The sequence below is a fragment of the Ambystoma mexicanum genome, chromosome 6p (assembly GCF_040938575.1).
Source record: "Ambystoma mexicanum isolate Mex_15411 chromosome 6p, UKY_AmexF1_1, whole genome shotgun sequence".
NCBI classification, from domain to species: domain Eukaryota; kingdom Metazoa; phylum Chordata; class Amphibia; order Caudata; family Ambystomatidae; genus Ambystoma; species Ambystoma mexicanum.
In genome coordinates, this window is record NC_090935.1 from 155,692,376 (window position 1) to 155,716,289 (window position 23,914).

The 23,914-nt window shown below is 48.0% G+C and overlaps 1 protein-coding gene across 11 annotated transcripts in view; it reads left to right on the forward strand.

Annotated features, from left to right (window-relative positions):
- The window catches only part of UBAP2 (ubiquitin associated protein 2), a 1,758,279-nt gene that overhangs the window by 1,014,493 nt on the left and 719,872 nt on the right, over nt 1–23,914 (forward strand). For all 11 annotated transcript variants that reach the window (XM_069626852.1, XM_069626853.1, XM_069626850.1 and 8 more), the window contains one exon: nt 20,104–20,296. In XM_069626852.1, the coding sequence (XP_069482953.1) occupies nt 20,104–20,296 (193 nt within the window). The remainder of the gene's footprint in view (nt 1–20,103; nt 20,297–23,914) is intronic.

Genomic DNA, 23,914 nt, shown 5'->3' on the forward strand with positions numbered 1-23,914 from the left:
CACAGGGAACCGATGAAGCTCATACTAGTTGTTCCTATGTGGGCGAGACAACCATGGTAGCCACACCTGCGCAAACTGCAGTGTGCGTCCCCATTAAACTCCTGTGCTGGTACAACCTACTCTCCCAGCACGAGCGGCTAACGGTGCATACTCAGCCCAACTCCATGAACTTGGCAGCATGGCTCCTGAAGTCAGAGTTCGGACATCTCAATCTACCACAGAGATGTATGGTTATCTTGAAAGAGTCAAGATAACTGAACACTAGGCACTGTTACTATGATAAATGGAAACTATTCATAATTTGGTGCCAGAATAAGCAAATCAACCCAGTTGATTGTACTCATTCAAACATTCTCACCTATATGCTCCACTTACTGGATGAAGAGTTAGTATATAACTTGTTAAAGGTACACCTGGCGGCTTTGTCAGCCTATACCACTTCCCATAACAAGGTCTCATGGTGGAAGGTACCAGTCATCAAACCATTTATGGAATGGGTAAAGAGACTCCACCCTGCAATTTCTAACCCACCGCAAGGTTGGGACCTTAATGTGGTATTCGCTAAGCTCATGGGACCACCCTTTGAGCCTATGCACAAGTCTAGTCTCAAACACCTGACTTATAAAACTGCCTTCTTAGTAGCCATCACTTCCATAAGAAGGGTCGGTGCGGGAGCCTTTCTTTACTATACATAAGGACTAACTGGTTTTACGCACTCACCCTAGGTTCTCACTGAAGTTCATTTCCAAATACCATGTTAACCAGTCTATTAAGCTTCCGGCTTTCTTCCAGGAACCCAAAAGCTCTGCTGAGGTAAAACTCCACACACTAGATGTGAGGCGGGCGGTCCTCTACTATGTAGACCAGACCAGACCGCGAAGAAAAACAGATCAGCTGTTTGTCTCCATAGCTCCAGGCAGAGAAGGAGATTGTGTCTCTAAGAATGCCATCTCAGGGTGGATAGTCAGATGTATCCAACTGTGCTATTCCCTTTCAGATAAAACACTGCCTTTTACGCCAAGAGCCCACTCCACAAGAGGTACTGGAGCCACTCTGGCTTTCATTGCAAATGTCCCCTTAGACAGTATTTGCAAAGCGGCTACATGGAGCTCTGTACGTACTTTCACTCAGCACTACTGCATTGACACTCATTCCAAGACAGATACAGAAGTGGGACAAGCAGTTCTAAGGCATTTATTCGCTCATGAACCTTCACATCACATCGCCTTCTTCCACTGCTTTCTAATCTATGCACAGCATGTTATCGAAGCAGATTCCACAAGCCTCAGAAGGGATACATTACTCACTGTAATTGTATTTCTGATGCTTGTATTTGCTTAGATTCACATGCGACCCACCCTTCCTTTCCTCGGAGAGAAGGCGCATGGATACTTATGAGCTTGTCTGATACCTATCTGCTTGGATACAACTGTACTCGTGCTACAACTCATGTCAGGACAATAAGAATCAGAGGGACATTGACGCGTGAGGGTTCATGGGTACAGTGGACATCACACTAGGGATAGTATTACTGGCACTCCCTGTCGACGTCCCTTTTCGAGTTTCGAAAACAACCGTAATACTCCGCAGCTTCCACTAGATGTCGGCCTATGCACATCATGTGAATCTAAGCAGATACAAGCATCAGAAATAAGATTGTGTTGAGTAATGTATCCCATATATCTGATGCTTGTGGAATCTTCTTAGAGCACATGCTATGCATAGGCCGACATCTAGTGGATGCTGTGGAGTATTAGTTTTTTTTGAAATTCGAGAAGGGATGTCGACAGGATGTGCCAGCAATAATATCCCTAGTGTACTGTACCCATGGTCCTTCACGTGTCGGGGTCCCTCGGATAGTTTTTTTCCGCCATTGTGACCGGTTGCTTATCGTGGATTGCAATTTCAGCTAACACCATTTACTTTATCAAAGTTTAAAAATACTTACTCTTCTTGTCCTTTTTCGACTGCCGTGTCTCGACGCAGTGAAGAATCTACGATCGAAGGACAAAACGACCCGTCGGACGAAGAAACTTCGGACTCCTTTCGGCCTTGGAAGGCCCAACAGGCCTAGCCCCTTACTGTAGGGAGAGGGGGGTGGGGCGGTCATTTCACAATGTATTTCTCCACCCCTTTCCTTTGTCGCCCTGCTGCCTGCCCCACTCATGGATAGAATGCGCTTTAAATTTTGCCCATCCTGTAATAAAACATTTCCGTGGATCGATGAGCACAAGGCGTGTAACCTGTGTCTTAATCGGAATCACAACGAAGTTCACTTTTGGGCTTGCAACCTCTTTCGGCCCAAGATGCTTAAAGATCGTATGACGAAACACTGGACCCATCACGCAATGCAGGCCAAGGCCGCCATGGACATGGAGGGAACTTCCAGCGACGGCAGTGATATCGTCCTTTCGGACGGCGACTGGGAACTACCACGTTCCCCCGTGCTAGCCCTGACCCTGGAAGACAGGCCGGCGGCACTGTTGTGGGGACTACACCCAGCGGCAAAAGCACTCCATCGCCCACACTAAACACATACCCGTTGCGATGTGTCAAGCACATGCTGAGATTCGGTGTCTAGGGGCAGATCTGCAGATTCTCTGTCCTCTGGGCACTAGTCTGTCGCCTCATGACAGGCCCCACAAAACTAAAGACACCGCCCTTAATTCCCCTTCTACTGACTGCCGAATGTCGAAGTACACAGCAGAGGCCTTTCCTGACAGCTGAATGTCAGAGGACGCGGTGAAGGCCCTTCCCAGTGCCAAAACTCAACCTGTTGAAAACTTCTAGTTCAAAGAAATCGTCCTCTAAGAGCTGTGATCATAGAGATAAGCAGAAAGATGAGGAAAAGGCCCACAAGAACAAGCCTTATAGTGAGGGGCCTACCCCTGCCAGAGACACTGTACAGGAGACTGAAACCCTACAGGAGGCTAGGGAGGGCCTTTTTAGTGAAGCCCTACTTAATAAGGGCCTGCCTATACCCCTCACACCTGTTGTGCCTTACCCTGGCGTTATCCCCAGCTCAGCCAAATGGTCAGCTGATGACATAGAATAATGTCCAGAATTACTTTCTTTACTAACTTCTTTGAAGAGCACCCTCAAGCCTTTGAGAGCTTACAAAATACACCCCCTACTGATCAGGCTTCTACTTCTCAGCCCCGTCCAACATCCCAGCCATCTGGGGAAAAAGATCTCATCGCTTCTGATCTTTGATATATCTACTGCCAAAAAGTCTTGCATCCATGCAGATCTTTGCTATACATGCAGACACAGCAGAATTTCAAGAGGATGATCAATACTATGATGTAGAGGATGAGGGGGAGGATAATTGTGACGATGAGGCGGTGGTCTATGCTATGGATGCTTCAGTTCCACAGTATTCCTGTTACCTGATTCCCCAGTGGATAATCAACCCCGGTTTAATGACATTTTGGTCAAAGCAGGTGAGCACTTCGGCATTGAGACTCAGTAGGACAAGGATGTTGTCGAACATCCTGGGGGACAAGAAAGCTGCCACACAGTTTATACCCATTTTGAAGTCAGTTCAAAGAAGGATCCAACCTTCACTTGAAACGCCCAATCAAACAAGGGCAGTTAACCCAAGAATATAGAAACTATTCCGCCCGTCCCCGTCTGTTCCCTTGTATATAAGAGGACAGCTTAGGCCGGATTCACTGGTGGTCACGACTACCCGGAAGAGAGCCGGTAGACCCTTGGCCTGTTCCGAAGCACCACCAGACAAAGAGAGCAAGAAGCTCTAAACCATGGGTAGGAAAGTGGCTACTTCGCTGCTTTCCAGGAAAGAATCGCCAACAATTCCACACTGTTGGCAAGCTAAGACTGTACTAAATGGGACGAGGTTACTGCCCTAGCTGACTCTGCTCCAGAACCTCTGATATCTAAACTTGCCCTTGTCGCAGCCGAAGGCAGAGCCACTGCCAGCAGTCTGCTTAAAAACAACCTTGACGCTGCAGATAATGCCGGAGGCGTCATCGCAGAGGGCACTAACCTCAAGCGCCATGCCTGGCTTCGACAGTCTGGTTTTAAACTAGAGACTCAGGCAACCTTGCTCAATATGCCAATAGAACCTAATGTTTTATTTGGCAAAGCAGTGGAGGATGCTCTGAAGTCAGCCAAGGACAAGTGTGAAACTCCAGTCCCTTGGCCAACGTACTAATAAACAGACCGGACAAGGGGGTGGGGGGAGGGGAACAATTTTTGCCGTTTTCACAGCAAAATCATAGAGGCTCCGGTTACGGACAAAACCAGAATACATCTTGAAATTACAACCAGGTTCAAGTGTCAAATGGTTATCCTAGAGGCCAGCGCAGAGGCTGTGGCCGGAAGAGACCCTCCACTTCCAGAGGTGGAGGAACACCTCCTAAACAATGACGCCCCACTACAGGAACCATCTCATACCTCCCAAGTCAGGGGACAGATTTCAAACTTCACCCACGCATTGGAGAACATAACCACAAACAAGTGGGTGTTCGTAACAGTAGCGGGAGTTTATTGTGGGAGCTCCTAGAAACACTGTCACACCTCCCCATGCGCCAAAGGAAGACGTCAAGAGAGGAACAGCTCATCTTGATGGAAGTGAACCAGCTACTCCTCAAGGACGCCATCGAGATTGTGCCATCCAACAGGGTAAACAAGGGTATCTATTCAACATACTTACAAAGAGAGATCTAACAATGCGCCCAGTATTCGACTTGCGCCCTGCAAACAAATATGTCAAGCCACAAAAGTTCTGCATGACTATGCTACAAGAAGTAATCCATCTGCTAAAACGGGGGGATTACATGGCAACATTGGATATGAAAGATGCTTATTTTCCTATTTCAGTGCTCCCAGCGCAAAGGACTCTTCAGTTCAAAGTAACAAACCAGCACTACCAATTCAAGGTGCTAACTCACCAAGGCACTGGCGCTGGTGGCAGCACACCTTCCCAAGGAGGCAATCCCAGTGTACCCCTACCTGGACGACTGGCTGATCACAGGAGAAACTCCCCATCTTTGCATACAAAACACGAAAAGAACCATAGATCTTCTCTACCAATTTGGGATTCTCGACAAATGAGAAAGTGTACCAAATACATCAAAAAAGTTCTTGGGAACTGTATTAGATACCCAAACAGGGCTAGCTTTTCCATCCATGGAAAGAGTGCAAAACATGCTTCAGCAAATATACCAGTATCAAGCCGGTCTCCAGATAAGCATGCGCAAAGCAATGAGGTCACTAGGCATGATGGCATCATGCATTTATCTAGTCCCCCACGCACATCTGTGTATGCGACCAATGCAGGAGTGGTTGGTGAAACAATGGTCTCAGGCAAGTGGTCAGTGGGACGATCTAGTGGTCGTTTTGCCAACACTGGTACAAAACCTTCGCAGCTAAAGGGAATCAACCCTTCCACGATCCGGAGGCGCAAGCGGTTGTTACGACAGACGCATCACTTTCCAGGTGGGGGACTCATTACCTTCACCACACAGCACACGGTCTGTGGACACAGGTCACGTCACAGAACCATATCAACCATCTGGAACTACTGGCAGTACCACAACCACTTCAAGCATTCGAGATGCAACTGACAAACCAATCGGTTCTAATTCTAACATACAGCACAACTGCCATGTTCTATATCAACAAACAAGGGGGGCACACACTCTCCAAGTCTATTCAAGTTGGCGCAAAAAAACTGAGGGGGTCACTCAAACGGGGGATGTCCTTATCCTCTCAACACGTCTCAGGGGTACTCTACACTCTAGACTCTCTGACCAGGGATCCCCTACCAGAGGAACACAAGTGGCAACTACACTCAAGCGTCGTAGACCACATCATCTCTCGATGGGGTTATCCCCCACTAGACTTGTTCGTTACAAGAGAAAACAAGCAATGCCCAGACTTCGCGTCCAAGTTCCCCCAGCCAGACTCCCAAGGGGTACGCCCTATGAATGAACTGGTCAGGGTAATTTGCTTGCGCTTTCCGTTAACCCAACACGGGGGAACAAAGGTACATCCTCAACCACATTCAATGAACTTGGCAGCATGGCTCCTGAAGTCAGAGTTCGTACACCTTAATCTACCACAGCGGTATATGAATATCCTCAAGGAGGCACGAAAAACGAACACTAGACACTGCTATTTCGTGAAGTGGAGAAGATTTGTAATGTGGTACCAATCAAAACAAATAAACCCTCTAGAATGTACTCCTTCACACTTTCTAAATTATTTACTCCACTAGTTAGATTCGGGGTTAGTATTCAACTGAATAAAGGTCCACCTGGCAGCTTTATCAGCCTATACCATTTCTCAGAGTAGTCTTGTGGTGGAAAGTACCGGTCATTAAGGCATTCATTGAGGGAGTAAAGAGGATCCACCCTGCAATTTCTAATCCACCGCCAGGATTGGATCTCAGTGTAATACTAGCAAAGCTCATGGGACCCCCTTTCGAGTTCATGCACCAGTCGAGTCTTAAACACCTCGCATACAAGACTGTCTTCTTAGTGGCTATTACTTCCCTAAGAAGAGTCGGTGAATTACAAGCCTTGTCAGTGCAAGACCCTGTCTTTATTGTCCATAAAGATAAATTGGTTTTATGTACTCATCCTCGGTTTTACCCTAAATTAATTTCTAAATTCCATGTAAATCAGTCCATTGAGCTTCTAACATTCTTTCAGTATCCAACTAGCTCAGCTGAGGTTAAACTCCACACACTAGATGTGAGGAGAGCGGTCCTCTTCTACATAGACAAGACCAGACCGTTTGGAAAGACAGATCAACTGTCTCCATAGCAACAGGCAGAGAGGGGGACCGCATTTCCAAAAATGCTATCTCCAGATGGATAGTCAATATGTAATACAACTATGCTATTCATTACCAAATAAAACACTACCTTTCACGTCAAGAGCTCATTCCACACGGAGCACAGGAGCTACTCAGGCTTTTATTGCAATTGTACCCTTAGACAACATTTGCAAAGCAACTACATGGAGCTCAGTACACACTTTCACTCAGCATTATTGCATTGACATACATTCCAAAGCAGATACACAGGTGGGACAAGTGGTTCTAAAACATCTATTTGCCGCTACTCCTCACAACCCACCACCTTCTCATAACACTGCTCTCTGATCTATGCATAGGATGTGATATAAACAGATTCCACAATCCTCAGAAGGGATACATTACTCTCAGTAATCGTATTTCTGGTGCTTTTATCTGCTTAGATTCACATGCGCTCACCCTTCCTCCCTTTGGAGAAGGTGCATAGCTTTTATGAGATTTCTGTCTGCTTGGATACAACTGTACTCGCATTACACTTCATGCAACCTCCTGTCAGAACAAAACAATCTGAGGGACCCCGACGCGTGAAGGCCCATGGGTACAGCCTTCAGACCCCCACGTCCTCTTTCTACGTTGCATTGGCCCAGACCACAGTTGGCAAGCTTGTACAGCGTGTGGATCGTTGTCATCGAAAGTGCTGAAGAATAGACTAGCCAGGTGGAGGGAGCTCTTCCAGAAGTTGCCTCCAGAGGACCTCAAGAACTATGTGAGAAACAGAACCAGGCACAAGGGAGGGCCGCTATTTTCTGTCGCACCCCGCAAAGGAGACTCCTTTACAGTGACCCTTCCGCGCAGGATGGTCTGTTCAGGTCCTTGTTTCAGCACGTGCACTGAGGCTGCTACAGCTACCGGTCCTCGGGCTGAGGGTTCCTCGGAATCTTCCGGTGGCAGTGTTGAGGGACCGGAAGGTTCTTGTACCGGATTGTCATCCGAGGGGCTCTGCCCTTGTACCAGCAATTTGGCCCAAGGGCTACACCCTAGTACCAGCAATACGTCCGAGGGGGCGCCTAAGCGCAGCTCTACTGACCCCCGGGTGGAGGGTGTCTCACCTACCAGACCTAGGCCCGAGGGGCAGGATAGGCCTCGTGATCCACATACAAGAGTACTGGAGGAGGCTGGGCCCAGCGAGCCGAGCAACACGTCGCAGGCACGTAGCAGGCAGCTTGACAAGATGGCTGCTGCGCCAGACAGAGGCACCCGTCTGACACCATTCAAGGAGTTTGGTGAAGAATGAGTGTCCAGGTGGGATGGGCCTCAACCAGGTACGGGGCCTATAGCCTATCCTTGTGCACAGGACAGCTTCCCACTGCGTCCATACGAGCAGAGTATGCAGCGACTCCAGCAGCCCCTCACTACCCAGTCAGTACCCCCTACCACCACTCAAGTGGAGAGGGGTTCTTCGAGAAGTTCCTCAGGCTTATGAAGTCACCTCGGATGGGAGTTATCAAGGACGCCATCAGGGAAGTCCTCCCGACTATGCCAGCGGCACCACAAGCACCTCCGTCTGATCCCCCAGCGCAGCCGCTGCTCCTGGCTCTCCAGCCGACTCATCAGACAGTACCGTACCAGCCTCTGCTGCCTCCTCAGTCTCCGGGTGCGGTCCCTGTGCGCCAGTCTCCGGCTCCAGCTACTCCTCCACTTCCGCAGGAGCCTCCTGATCTGCTGGACATGGATGTGGAGGAGGATCCGGACACGCCATCCTCAGCCAGAGCCTTCCATGAACGTCTTGCTGGGCTGGCGGAATACCTGGGCCTACCCCAGCCCGAGGTTGAGCAGCTGGCAGAGGGGGTTCTGGCTGAATTCCTCACGCAACGCCCTTCTGCCAAAACAGGGATTCCTCTGCAGACCAATGTAGTCTCCATGGCCAAGAAGGTTGGCTTAAGCCCCACTCGGCCCAGCCGGTCAATTGACACCTGGGCGAAAAGTACAGGCAGATGGAGGGGGATACACTCTTGCTCTCGGCCCATCCTCAACTACACTCCTCTGTGATCGCTCCAGCATCACTATACTCTAAGCCTCAGTCGTCCTCAGCCGCCTCCTCTGCGGCTCTACTAGGCAAGGAGATGATCTTGGAGGCGTACAGCAAGAAACTCTATTCCAATGTGTCCCTGCATCTTTGTCAGGCCGATGCCATGCTGGCTGCTGCTAACCAAAGGTTATGGTGGGAAATTGTGGACTTCTCCCGGTACTCCCTACGCAGAGCCAATCGCGTTTTAAAGCGGGGCTGGCAGAGGCCAAGCTAGTGGCGCATGACATCATTGAATCTACTGTGGCCCATATTGTCACCTCTGGCCGTGCCACCTGTATCGCCACGGACATGAGGACAGCCTGGCTCTGGGCCACGAAATCCAACCCGGACATCCTGGAACGCATATTAGATCTACCGTTCGAAGGCGGGCGGGTGGGGGGGGACCTCTTCCACCACGGACAAATAGCTGGACAAGAAAAACAGCTCACAAACTGCAAAGTCTTTATCCATCTTGACAAGGACCACGCCCAAATCGTACAACCAGCCACAGCAGCGCTTCGACAGGGGGTGTACGAATGGAGGGTTCCGCAGCTTCCAGGAACGGAGATCCAGGCAGCCGGACCGCCCGCCGTCTCGGAACCGGTGCAAGCAACAAAAAAGGGGGTCGGGGGGGGGGGGGATAAGGGCTTTTTCCAGTCCCCCCTCCTCCATGACAGCCTCCGAGGTAAAGCAGGCATGACACGCCCCTTCAGGTCCACATGTCTCCAGTGGGGGGGCAGGCTTGCTCTCATGCACATTTCTGGTCCCAGAATTTGGCTGGCCCCTCGATCGTGTCTGTAGTATCCACGGGGTACCGCCTACCTATCCCAGCCTTTCCTACCCTCCCTCAGGTTGGGACAGCAACTTTTCTGACAGAGATCCGGTCGCTCGTAGAGAGCCAGGCAGTGGAGGAAGGGTTTTTACTCCTGGATTTTCACCATTCAGAAGAACCAGGCAGGTCTGAGTTGTGCTGGACCTTTCCACCGTCAACCTTTCCTTACCCATACAAAAATTCAAGATGGTTACTCCAGCTTTTATAGCGGAGACATTGTGCAATGGAGACTGGATGTGCTCCCTGGATCTGAAGGACGCGTACCTACACGTCCCGATTTGGCATCCCCATCTTTCTGTTCTACGATTCAGGATAATGGTCTATTTTCAATACAAGGTCCTTCCTTTTGGCCTCCATTCGGTCTCCAGGGTCTTTACCAAGCTCATGAATATGGTTGCTGCCAGCCTCGGAGCGCAGGGCCTCCACATCTACCCTCACAACGACTGGCTCGTCAGGGCTACATCTCCAGAAGCGGTTCACCACTCTTCCCATGCACTTATAAACACACTGGACCATCTGGGCTTCTTGCTCAATCTCAAGAAGTCGCAGCTGTAACCCACGCAGAATCTTGACATTCTTGGGCATCATCTAGGATACGTGCTCCAAGAAGGTGTTTCCGTCGGAGGACAAGATCTCAGCCATCAAGAGGGCCACCACCTACTTCCTCAGCAGAGAGGTGACCTCGGCATGGTGGTGCCAGCATGGACTGCCGAGAATTCCTCTGATTCACCTTCCGACGGGCGCCAGCACATCTTCTGGCGCAGCAGGAAGGCGGGGGCAGGGTCATCCACCCCGTGCCTCACAAACTAGCCCTCACAGCGTGGTGGCTGAGCAGGTAACGCTGCAGCACCTCAGCCTCTTCCAGGCTAATCTGGAGATCATACAGGGAGCTAGGAGCAAGGCAACCAGGGCCCAGTATAAATGTAAATGGACCAGGTTCTGCCACTGGGCAGTTTCCAGGGAAATCGACCCCTCCCCCAACCTCCCCACCCCTCGGGGGTCCAGGTGGACACCTGCTGTACATACCTCGCAGCCATCCGGGTTTACAGGAACTCGGAGGAGGGGGGGGGGATCTTCTCATCCTCCTATCCTATCATCCAACACATCAAACATTTGATGGGGCTTGCAAGGCTCTACCCGCCCATCAAGAGGCCGCACACCGCCTGGGACCTTAACATAGTCTTGGGCGCCCTGTCGCACAAACCGTTTGAACCAATGGCTTCTGCGGACGTCCGGCTGGTCACCATCAAGACGGCCTTACTGATCAGCCTCACCTAGGCTTGTAGAGTCAGCGTTATCCAGGCGCTGGTCGCCTCGGAACCATATACTACCTTTCACAGGGACAAAGTCCTGCGGACACACCCTGCATTTCTGCCCAATGTGCCGTCCGCTTTCCACTTGAACGATAAAATAGTCCTTCCTATGTTTTTTGCCGATGCTAAGGACAAAGCACAGAGTGCTGCACTGCCTGGATGTCAGGCGTGCCCTCAAGTTCTACTTGGACAGGAACAAGGGCTTCTGCAAATCAGATGCCCTGTTTGCCACCTTCGGGGGCTCAAGACCAGGCTGTCAGGCCTCCATTGCCCACTAGATGGTCTCGGCTATCAAAGAAGCATACGAAGGCCAGCACAAGCCGCTTCCGGCCAACATGCAAGCCTATGCAGTCGGGGCCAAGGCAACGGCCATCGCATTCAGCGCCATGTCCCTTGGCAAGTCATAAGCAGGGCGGCCACTTGGGCCACTCCCTCTGCTTTCTGCAAGCATTACTGTTTGGATGCCGACTCTAGATCTGACGCGGCTTTCGGACAGGTGGTTCTCAGGAACCTATTTGCTTAAGGAGGGTCTCCTCTCCACCCTGTGGCTACATTCAGTTGTAATCGCCCATGCAGTATGGAGGAAACGGGACGGGACATAAGAGTAATTACAGGTTACTCACCATAGTGACTAATGTACTTAGTCTTTGTCCCCTTTCCTCCATACGTCCCACCAACCTCCCCCCTAATACTGGTGTCGTTAGGCAATGTTAAATCTCTTGTCGATGCGGAGGGCGGAGTCAGGGCAGCGCATGCTCCCTGGGCTGCACCCCGCGCGCTTCTAAATTTAAAGGGGAATTGTTTTTTCTGGTGAAAAAGATTGTCTCCCGTCCCTTGGAAGGGATGCTCATACAGTATGGAGGAAAGGGGAATAAGTAGGTTAGTCACTACGGCGAGTAAATTATCATTTCTTTCACATATACTTCGCCTGTGGGTTTCATTCGTAGACTTTCGAAACATGGTTCTTTGCTCCTCTAAGCGTGACCACTCTGATCTGTAACCCCTTTTTATTCCTTACTCTTCCTTTTAAACCTTTCACCTTCAGGTGCTTCCTGCTCCCCTTGTTTTCTTTGGCTTTCTCCTCCTGCACACTTGCACCTTCCCTTTTCTGTTACTTTTGTTTCACCACTGTGCACACTTGCACTAGACTTTGCTTTCTAACTGTGCCTCTTGTGCACCTCACATATTTTCTCTTGCCTTTACATGCGTCCTTTCACCAGTCTGTTTCTTTCTCATGTCTCCCGCACGCTTGACACTGTCCACTTTATCGTGCACGCTCTGCATGCCTTATACTCTTCAAATGCCTTTTCTTTACTTTGACTTTTCTTCCATGCCGCTAGTGCATTTTCTTTTGAATAGATTGTCCTCCCATGTATTTTTTTTCTTCAAGTCTATTTGCAGCTTGCTTCTGACATTTTTTCATAGGGTCGAGCTTAGTCTTGGTCCTTGATGGCCTCCGTAGCGTCCCTCGTGATGTGGACGCTGGTATATGAACCATGCGTGCTGACAGTTGCCTCAGTTCCGTTTTATCCTCATTACTGCGTGCTTCGGAACTACTTTCCTCAGCAAAATGTCAATTGCATTTTTTCATAAATCTGTGAATTCGATACTTTTTGAAAGTGTCCTCGACGGCGTATGCGGGTTTCAAACGGTATACAGTCTGTGGGCCAAAAAAGTTCATTACAGACTGTCACTACGTCTCTGGTGTTTGGGGACAAGCCACAAGGTGGACGACTGTGGCTCATGTCAATCAAGGACGGTTGAGGCCTTGCGGGAAAGGAAGGGGGAACTAGATGTAAGCGCTCTCCCGAATCCCCAACCGTCACCCCATCAAAAAGAAAGTCCTCCTCCGAATCGAGGGATGTTTCCCAACAAGAGAAAACGTCAAACTTCGGACACAATCGAGGTCTGATTCGTGACTCTAGTCCTCTTCTCAAAAGAAGAGCAAGAAATTTCGTCACAGGTCCTCGTCTTCCTCTCCCCAAAAGGCTTTGTTCCCAACGAAAACCTTGACTCCTGTGGAATGGGAAACGTTCTGCTTAAAGATGCTTGACGTTTTCCAGTGGCAAGCTCCTCCGAGTGCCCCTTTATAGGAGTTAGGGGAGCAAAGCCACCCCTCAGCGTCTGACAAGACAAGTAGGGAGTCTCGTGTGTCTCCTTCTCACATGCTCCAGATCCTGGGAAGAGAGGCTCTTTGATGCAAGTCGAAAGGAATCTTCTTTGACGCATAAGAGAGAAAATCTGCCTATACCCGCAAAGCATTCATCTCCTGTACCGAAGCCTTCAGGTTTATCTCCTGAGCCTTGGAGACATGCACTGAAGCATTTTTAACCGTCGGCTCATTCACCGACCGATTTGACGGCAAAACCAATTCTCGAACCGAACAAGTAGTTCAAACCCTTGCATAGACCTGATTAATTCAGGCAAATAGGATCCATCTTTTAGGACGATCAGGCCCCTTTCGGTTATGAGTATGGAACATCAAATGTTCCAGAAGAACTCATTTCTCAAGAGTCGAATATAAATACAAACGTAATTGAAACTCTTAGAGAAACCAGCAGCTGGGAAATTGATTTTGTTAAGAGGTTACTGCTTATGCTGATCTTTCATACAGATCTGTGATTTGTAAAGTGGATGAATATCGGAGGTGGTCTAAACCTGCGACTACTATAGAAACTGATGATCTCACTGACCTCTTAGACCGTTATGGAGGCTGTGCTACCATTTCATGCTACCTTAAAGAGTAAGGGTTATGTAAAATTGGTTAAAGCCACATTCTGTATCACCTGTTAAATGTTTTAACAAAGAAATAAAACAGCTTCTGTGGACCCTCATTTTCTGAACGGGCACACCACAGAGCCTGGTTTTTCAAGCGGTAACAGTTTCTTCTAAGACCGCAGGTTATCCTTCTACTCCTGTAGATAGAGGATAGTAAAGTTGACTCTTTGGGAAAGAATGTTTAGTGCAGGGACCATGGCACTGACATTCACAAATGTGACTAGCACCTTAGAGAGGGACGCACACACACAACGGTTACTGTCTCTCATTCCTAAAGACACCTCCCAATTTACCCCCAAAAGCCACTTTGGCCTTGGTTGCAGATCCGCTCCTCCAACAGGAGATTCTCATCCTGTTGGCTAAAAGTGCAATAGAACTCATACCTGCAGCAGAGAGAAACCTGGGTTGGTATTCTCCCTAATCCCCCAAGAAGGACGGAGGAGTGCAAACCATCATAGACTTGACATGCTTGACCAAGTTCCTCTGAAAGGATAAGTTCAAGATGGTAACTATTTTGCAGATCCTTCAGGCCCTTCGACTCCAGGAATGGTTGGTGTCATTGAACCTTCAGGACGCTTACTCTGTGCTTCTGATGTATGGGCACATGTAAGTACCTGAGGTCCGCAGTTCTCATCAGTTTTGGGTTCTGCCATTCAGACTCTCCTCACCAAGCTTAAGGCAATTGTGGCCGCAAGTCTAAGGAGGAAGGTGTTCACATCTACCCCTAACTGGACAACTGCTTGATCAGGGCTGTCTCTCAGGAACAGTCCGTCATGTGTCGCACCTGCCACTTCCTCCAGGAGCTGGGCTTTTCCCTGAACATCAAGAAGTCCCACTTGACACCTTCACAGAAGCTTCAATTGGAGCAATCCTGGATCCAGCCTCGGGAAACCTTCGCCACCTGAGTTAAAGGCTCAAAATCTTTTGCAGATGGTCCAGAAATTCCAGAATGCTCAGCGTCTTCCGGCCTGCGACTTTCTAATGTTGCTCGGCCTCATGGCACCCTGCATTGTTCTGATGTCAGAAGTCCGCCTGAGAAGGAGATGCATTTAGTGGGCTTTCAGATCCCAGTGGTCTCAATTCTCTGGCAGAATGACGGACCTTCTCCTGGTTCTGACAAAGGTCGCCCAGGTTCTCCTGTGGTGGGCCAGCCAAGAGATTGTGATGAGAAGAGAACCCTTTTGGCAAGCATAGGTGGAGACGACAATTGAGACACTCCTCCCTCAACGGATGGGAAGTGCTCATGAGGGATCTTTCAATAAGCAGACACTGATCTCAAGTTGGAGTCCAGACTCCATGTCAACATTTTAGAGCAGCAATCAGACTAATGCTGACGGCCTCCCTGCCTTCAATACGGGGGGGAGGGGGCGGAGTGTCCTGATAATGACTGACGACACAATGGCCATGCACTACTCAACAAGAGAGGGGTTTTTGGGGTCACTTCCCCTGTCCAGGGAGGCAATGTAGCTCTGGTACTGGGAACTCTTCTGGCAGGCCATCTAGCCGGAGAAAGGAACACATTGGCGGACGCACTAAGCGGGCATAGCACGATATCCCATGAGTGGAGGTTTGCTCAGGGAGTCCTTCTGGAGATCTTCAGCCCTTTGGTGGACCCCTCAAGTGCATCTGTTCGCTGCCATTGTCAACCAGATGTCCGAGCTGTTCTGCACCAGGGAATTTCCACAGAGAATAGCTCTAGGGGACGCGCTTCTGGTGGACTGGAAGTTTCCACTTCTGTAAGCGTTTCCGCCAGTCCCTGTCATTCCTCATGTCATCAGGAAGTTGAGGAAGTTGGGGAAATCCATGATCCTCATTGTACCAGGATTGGGCCAGGACAACATGGTATCCGATTCTTCTTGAAAAGGCCACCTTCCCTCCAATTCGTCTTCCCCAAAGAGAGGAACTACTCTCGCAGTAGGGCGGTCAAATTTTTCACCCAGTGATCACGACTCAGTTTTCACGCCTGGTGTCTGAAAGGGTGAGATATAAGGATTGGGACCTTCTGGAAGAGGTTATGGAAGTGTGGCTTTCCACTAGGAGACCAGCAACTAAATCCCTGTATTGCTGCCGTTGGAATAGGTTTCACAACTGGTGCAGGGAAAAGAAACTTGTTACTTTCACTTGTAGACTTCCCCATGTTCTTTCTTTATTGTTTCATCGAACTCTTTCTGGGCTGCAAGTGGCGCAGTGAAGGGTTACTTAGCAGCACTGTCAATCTTTAAAAGATATCCTGATGAGGTATTGTACTCCAAAGTGACCATTGTTGTCCAATTTCTTAGTCTTAACAAATTTGTTTCCACCTATTCCCTTCATTGTGCAATCGTGGGATTTAAATCTAGTACTAAGATGTCTTATGGGAGGTCCATTTGAGCCCTTACATTTGTGCCTTTTAAGGATGTTCACCATGAAAACGTCCTTTTTAGTAGCTATCACATATGCCCATAGGGAAGGTGGACTGCAGACCCTCTCTTCCAAACCACTTTTCGCAACAGTTTCCAAAGACCAGGTCATTCTAAGAGTTAGGTCAACCTTTCTTCCGAATGTTGTTCTAGTTTCACCTCGCACAACCTATCGTGTTACCATCTTTTTATCCGCTTCTTCATCCATCAAAAAAGGAGAGACTACATTGCCTGGACCCTTAAAGGGTGCTAAGCTACTACATTACAAGAACAGCAAATATTTGTCAAGATGAACAGCTTTTCATTGGTTACGCTGTTCCAAGATTAGGCTTGTCTTTCGCAAAACAATCCATCTCTAGATGTATTGTCATGTGTATAACCGAATGTTACTCTTTGGCAGGCAGAGATTCCCCTGAACTTTTGAGGGCGCATTCCTCTAGAGGGGTCCATGCTTTATCAGCTCTGGAAAGAGGTGTGCCCATGCGGGACATTTGCAGAGCGGCATCTTGGTGGTCCCTTCATAATTTAAGTGCTTTTTACTGTGTAGATTCTTTTATCAGGCGAGGAAGCTGAATTTGCCAAAGCTGTCCTTCATAATATAAACAAATAGGTACATTCTTGGGACCCACAGCCTAAGTCAAACTGCTATGGGGGGTCTATCAAAGATTAGGAATACATGGGTGGACACAATCCATTCGAAGAACAAGTTACTTACCAGTGGTAACTTTCTTTCGACGGGATGTTCCTCCCACGTGTTCCTCATCGCCCTCCAATCCATGCCCTTTTGCTTGCCTAGAGTTTCCGTGTCTTACACCTTCCTTTCTCGCAACATCAACATTGTCTCCTCCTATGACACAGCAGGCAAATTAAAGGAGGACAAAACTAAGAACTGAGTTAACAGTCAGGGTGCATGCTTCATATACCAGTGCCAATTTCACCAGGGACGTTACAGAGGCCATAGAGGACCAATGCTCGACTCTGGAAACATTTTCTGAAGCAAGCTGCAAGCAGACTTGAATATATCAAAGATGAGGTATACGAGGGAGCAACATCCAGTTGAGCGTAAGTTACCACGGGTAAGTAACTTGTTCTTCTATTTTACTTCTGCTTATTTCTGCTTCCGTACAGTTTTAAACTTTTCCGCTCCGTGACGCTTTAAAACTGTCTTTCTCCTGCTCCGCTTCAGTCAAACGCACGTTCTTGAGTTTCTCACTCACCGGGCAGTGTCATGTTGACAAGCGGTTCCTCTCGATACAATGGGTTGAGGTCAGGGTCTCGCCACCTGCCCATCAGATACACTTGGAACCGGCACACGTCCCAATGGAACGAGCAATTTTCCAAATGCTGCCAGCAGTGTTCAGGTTGCCGTGGTCTGGCTTCTTGGATACACAGCTCCCACGCCACGCTGCAGCCCCTCAAACACCAGGCCAGCGTCTTGGCACGCTGTTCTTCTCCAGGCTTTAACTCCTGCTGCTCTCTGCTCCTTGGTTTCTCGGGTCCTGACCGCATCCTATGCTTTCTCGTTCTTGTGAAAAACCACACCTTTTATATTTGATCACTCGCACCTGACTCCACTGCACTGTTCATTCATTATTACATGCTTTACCTTGTGTGACCCTATTAGTGGGAAAACTGAACTTCTTTCTATAGTAGGTCACGGCTCCCAGTTGCTGCTTCCTCGTCCCAGTAGTAGTTGGAAATGGGGATGAGGTGATGCAAGGGTTTTGGAGGCTAGATCTCTTTCCAGCTATTCTATCAGGGAATCGACATAGGGAAATCCTTTAGCCTGGTTTTCCACCAAGGGGATGTTTGCCTCCTTCCATATTCCTGATGGTTGATTATACAAACATGAGTTTTGATGGAATTCCCTGTGATTTAAATTGGTAGAGGATGAATGAATGAATGAATGAATGAATGGATGGATATTAACATCAGACTGCCAGTCTTTTAGTGTTTTCTTACTTCCCCACCTTGAACAATTGACTTTCTTTCCTCCCCCTTGGGTCCTTGATGGCTGGATTGGAATTGGGGAAAATTAGACTTGGATTAGGGTGACGGGAATCAATGTATCACATGAAGGCTTCAGGACTTCCTCTTCTTCTGTTGCCCCGTCAGGATACCGCGTCTCGCCTGGGGTAGTCCCACTAAGGCAACCCTGGATTCCCATACCCAGGTCATCCTCCCTCGCTCGTCCAACCCCAGGGTTGGGATCCAAGAGCTATGGCCCTCCCCTGTCCACCTAAATAGAGGACTCTTTGGGCCTTAATGGGAGAATACCGCTAGTTCTCACAATTCAAAACAAGAATTACCAGACTTCCAGATTTTGATGCCTGAAAGACAAGAAGCAAGATTATCATGAATAGAAGACTTGAATGAAGAAAAGGACAAAGAGTTGATTATCACCCACATAGAAATTATGGTAGATATCAAAAGATGAAATGGCTGCCAGAAGCGATGTGTAAAGGGGTAAAAGGAAAGGTCCAAGAACAGAAGTCTGGGAACACCATAAAGAAGAGGTAAAGTGTTGGAAGAAGTCCCAGCCCAAGTTAGAGTATGTACGATTAGCTAGATAATAACGAAACAAAGATGGAACAGAACCAGAAAAACCAAAGGAAGAAAGAAAAGGGTAAAGCATGACAAATCCAATAGAATAAGAGAAGACTAGTGTTCTGAATGAGCGGAAAGAAGTGCATCACAAACAGGGCAGTTTCCGTAGAGTGAAGGGGATGAACATTTGATTGAAAACGGGAAGAAGAGTTTGCAGTGACAAAGACAAAGCTGAGGGTAGACAAAGCATTCAAGCAGTTTAGAAAGAAAGGGAAAATGAGAAATTGGGCAAAGGTCCACAGGAAGCGAGGGGTCGGGAGATTTTATTTTCTTGGGATAGGAAGAATTGAGGCATGCGTAAAGAATGACATAAAAGTTGAAATGCAAAATGAATATTAGGAAGAGGAGCAAGATAGGAATTCAACAGAGCATGACTTTCGGTATAAGTGATGAAGGAATAGTGTCGCAGGGTAAAGCTATAGGGTAGGCACGAATTAGAATCAAAGTAGTATCAGAATTAGAAATAGGCGAAAACAATGTTATTGAAGTAGGAGATGAAGAGGCAGTAGAAAGGATGGACGAATGGTACCTCGAAGAGGGTCTACTTTAGAAGAGAAGACGCAATATCCGACAGTTAAAATAGAATTTAGAGAGCAATCGGGCGATGGAGGAGAAAGCAGAGAAGTGATCAAAACAAACATTAAGGGTGAGCAGATCGAGGACACAAGATCAGAGTAGTGTGAACGTTTTTGAAGAGTCTCATCATGAAGTGCATGATAGGAAGACAGAAGATCTGAGTCAGACAAGCCAACGTCTCAAGGCGACTAAGAGCTCACTGCATTGAGCGATCATGAAAGGTAAGCCACGGCTGAGGTGGTTTGTTACTGTTCAGAGTCAAATGCACCTACCATTCTTACTGGTGTGGAACTGAAAAATTGACACTTGTTGTGCAATGCTAGTCATGTCAGAAAAACAAAGATGAAGACCGTGCGTGCAGCGTCATGGGTACCTGCACATGTTGGATTGTATAGGGTAGCAATAGTTTGACAAAGACATCACGGTCAGTGCCCTTTTACTTTGGCAGGAAAAGACTGTTACTGTTCAAGTGAGGTCTACCTTGGATTGCACCCTGGAGAAAAGATTTTAGTTTAGCTTTGATTGGAATTAAAATGAGTAAGTGTGGGATAATCTGTCTGCTTTTTCATTGTAATTCAGTAGATTATGTAATCACTGTGTTTAAGGGATTTCTCTAAAAGCTATACAATAAAATGGTGCATCATCAAAACAAGTAGGGTCTCGTAATTATTATTGCATTTAGTATGGAACCCTAAATTGCCATCTTACTTTGCAAAACTTAATCTTAATTTCAACTTCTTACAGCTACATCCTCGGTCCCAATTTCAATTTCGGACAGCTCTCCTACACTGTCTAATGGGGGTCAGTTAAGCAGTACAGTGTCTGCACCCACCTCACTTCTGCAGACAACACCACAACACACCTCACCAACGGGAACGCTGTCCACGCTTCCTCAGCCAAGTGATCTAAGCTGCAGTACACTCTCGCAACTCAACAGGTAAGATGTGACAACTTGGTTGCTTCTAAAATAACTAAATTTCTGATGTTTGTTAATCTGCTTAGAATCACATGCTGTGCATAGGTCCGACATCCAGTGGTCACTTTCTGTAACAGCGGCGGCGGGTGAGGAAACTGACTTCGACATAGCGTAGTCCACTCACCTCTTAACTTTCCGTTCTTTAAGAGTTCTTGGTTTCAAGAGCTTACAGGCCGCGCAGCTGTCCTCTTTATGATCGAGGGGCAAGCAACGATTACAGAGCTTGTGTTTGTCCTTCCAAGTGTATTTGCCCCTACAGCGTGGGCAAAACTTAAAAGGTGTCCTCTCCATAGCTGAGGCAATAAAAACTGGTGATAACAACCCCAAGGGAAAGATAGGGGAGAAAGAAAGACATTCTCGACGAGAAGATAAAAGTTCAAACCCCCACTCTCCCTACTGTATGTTGGCCGGCGAGCCCTGGCCACGTGTTCGGCAGCGCCGAAGGATCTCCTCCGTCTCTTCCCCTCCGTCGAAAACTTGCTCAGCGGAGAAACAGCTTCACAGCTAACGTCGAGGGGAGGGATCTTTAACAATAAGTATATATTAAGGACCGAGGACCGTAGTAATTGTTTTGCAATGTCTCTCTAGGAGCTCCGCGTAAGGCGACCATAAGCTGGGCGGAAAAAAACAATCTGAGGGACCTCGACGCGTGAGGGATTGTGGGTACAACGCACGTCACTATAGGGATAGTGTTACAGACACGCCTTGTCGACGTCCCCTTTTCGACTACGAAAAACAAAATGCAATACTCCGCAGTGACCACTGGATGTCGGACCTATGCACAGCATGTGAATCTAAGCAGATACAACCATCAGAAATGCTTTTACGGTTAGTAATGCATTGTCATTTGTTGAAATAACATTTACTGTGCTAGTTTTGGAGGCACAAAATGGAAAATCTTAAATCCATTAGACAATCCATCCTTCCCACCTTGTTTAAGAAAGGCCTCTACCTGCAGCATGAGTAGGTCAAACTCAACAAGTTGGTAAGATTGGATAGCACCTACAGAAGACTGGAGTCTCTTCCTCCCGTTGAAGGCTACATTTGTCATGTTTTTTACATCCATTGATTAACTTGATTGCTATCCTGTAGGTACTCTGCCTTTTTGTTTCAGTTGGTTCTTAAACTTGTTCAACATTTCATTTATTTATTAGGTCAGTCTGCAACTGCTTGCTCTTTACTTTATGAAGCATGAATGCTATGGATTTGTGCATAGCAAGTAATCTGTAGCAGTTTCTCTTGACCGATATTCTAGTTGCATTGAAAATTAAACCAGATCTTTTTTCCTTTTCAGACTGCCTATTTTCCAAATATCGTAATTTATCCCCAAATCTGTCTGAAATTAGTATGTTAAAAGCCAAATGCCACAATAACGTATCCCTGATAGGGATACTGCTTTGTCATGTGTGACAGTGAATTGTTTTCAAATATTGAACCTGAAAGAAAGAAATTAATTTAGTGACTAATCTGCTATACTGTGCACCTATATCTTTTGTATTCTATTTAGCCTATTATATTTACTTTATAGCAGCGGAAGAGCCTTTAAATATACGCCAAGCTTTCTTCAGCCTACTGCTGACAGGCATTTTTGGAGTCGGCATATGTCATTTATAAAGCGCCTGTACACACGTGTTTCTATGCGTGACAAGGCAGTGAAGACAGAGAGGACAAAAAAAACCATCTTACTAGGCCTTGCATTCAGATCATGCAAGTGCCAGGGGCGAGGACGGTAGAAGTGCAATGAGGCAGCATTGCTCCAAGTAAGTGCATCCAGGGCAGTGCGGCTCTAGGTAAGTGCAGAGAGGCAGCGGACTGTAGGGTTACAGATACAGCCCCAAATGCACGTTAGGCCCAGAGGCACTGCAGGGGCTACTAGTCGTGGAGGAGCTTTGTGCCCACTGAGATTCTGCGGGTAACTAGGCAACTGGTCAGTGCAGCAGACAAATAGGTTGGCAGGGGAGAGAGTGAGAGAAAGCAGAATTGATAGGGAAGGTCTTGAGCTGCTTCCGGAACCTCTGAGGATCCGGCTCAAGTTTGAGAGAGGCCATTCCAGAGGGGGGCACCTGCAGAAGAGAGATCTACCACTTACTCTCTGCCTTGAGAAGCGCCTGACCTTCAGAGTGGTAAGTGGTTGAGCGAAGGACTCTAGAAGGAATGTGTTTAGGAAGAGCGAGTTGTATGTAGTGCTGGTCCTGACCCCAGAAAGCCTTGTGGACGATGCAGGGGGTCTTGCACTTGATCCTTGCAGCCACCGGGAGCCAGTGGAAAGATTTCAGTGCTGGAGAGATATGATCCTTGTGCTTGAGGCCACGGACAAGTCTCGCAGTCCTGTTTTGTATTACTTGCAGAGGGCGGAGAGTAGATGAAGGCAAAATGAGAAAGAGGCTGTTGCAGTGGTCCAGCCTAGCGAGAACCAGGGCTCTGGAGACAGTGAGCTTCTGGGGGAAAGTGAGAAAAGGAAGAATAACTTTTGAGGAGGTGCAGCTGGTAGTGGGACTTCTTAGCGAGGTCTGTGATGTGAAGCAAGAAGGAGAGTGGAGTTGAAGATGATACCAAGGTTTTTTGCCTTACAGGAAGGCGCCTTCCTTGGGGCGGCCAGAGTGAAAGAAAGCAGGAGCAGGGTTCTCAATGAGCATGATTTCAGTCGTACTGGCATTAAGGAAGAGATCGTTGGAGGCACACCCCATCCTGAATCGCGGATAGACAGTCAGGAATGAGAGAAGAGGAGGCTGAGGGAAGCCTGAAGGAGAGCAGAGTGTCATGCTCATAACACAAAGTTAGAGGAGAAGGTAGAGATGAGGTGGGCTAAAGGGGCCAAGTAGATGTTCAAAAACCAGGGTGAGAGGTTAGAGCCCTGGGAAACTCCACAAGTGGAGAGAGAGCGGGGGTGGAGAGGAAGAACCCAAGTTGGACCTGGGAGGGTGGGTCGAGAAGGAAGGTCAACTAAACCAGCGTTTGATCCGTGATGCCCAGGTTATCACGGAGAAAATTGATCAGGATGTCATGATTGACTGTATCGAAGGCACGGGAAAGATCAAGGACAGAAGGAATGCTAGGGTCTAGATTAGCTGCTCTGAAGCCAAACTGATAGTCATGGAGACAGACTATCATGGAGTCAGAATCCTTCTTGAAAAATCATTGCATGTTTGTTAATTGTTTTTAGATTAGATATTTTAATTGAAATTTTATTGAAGTGCTTTCAATATTATCAGGCAGTTTGTTATACCACGTGCAGCTCCGGCACATTACGTGCTGTTGATACTGTTTCACCCGTTAATATTCTTCCTGCTTAACTTACCTGGGTTTGAAGTAATCTGGGGTTTTGAATTCCAAGTAAAGCGAGTAGTTTCTTTTCAAACGCTGCTCCTGGCACGCGTTTTCCGACGGCAGGAACTACAATCCCCAGCAGGATTGTAGTCCTCAATCGGATTTCTTTTCAAACCCGGCGCGAATGCGCCGGCGCGCACGGGCAGGCACAGTCTGCTTCAGTCTGTGCAAGGAGGTGCTAGGTGGTCCCAGAGGTGAGAAGAGCCTCTTTTAGGACATTTTTCCACTTCCTTCTCCTTGTGCTAAGGTAGA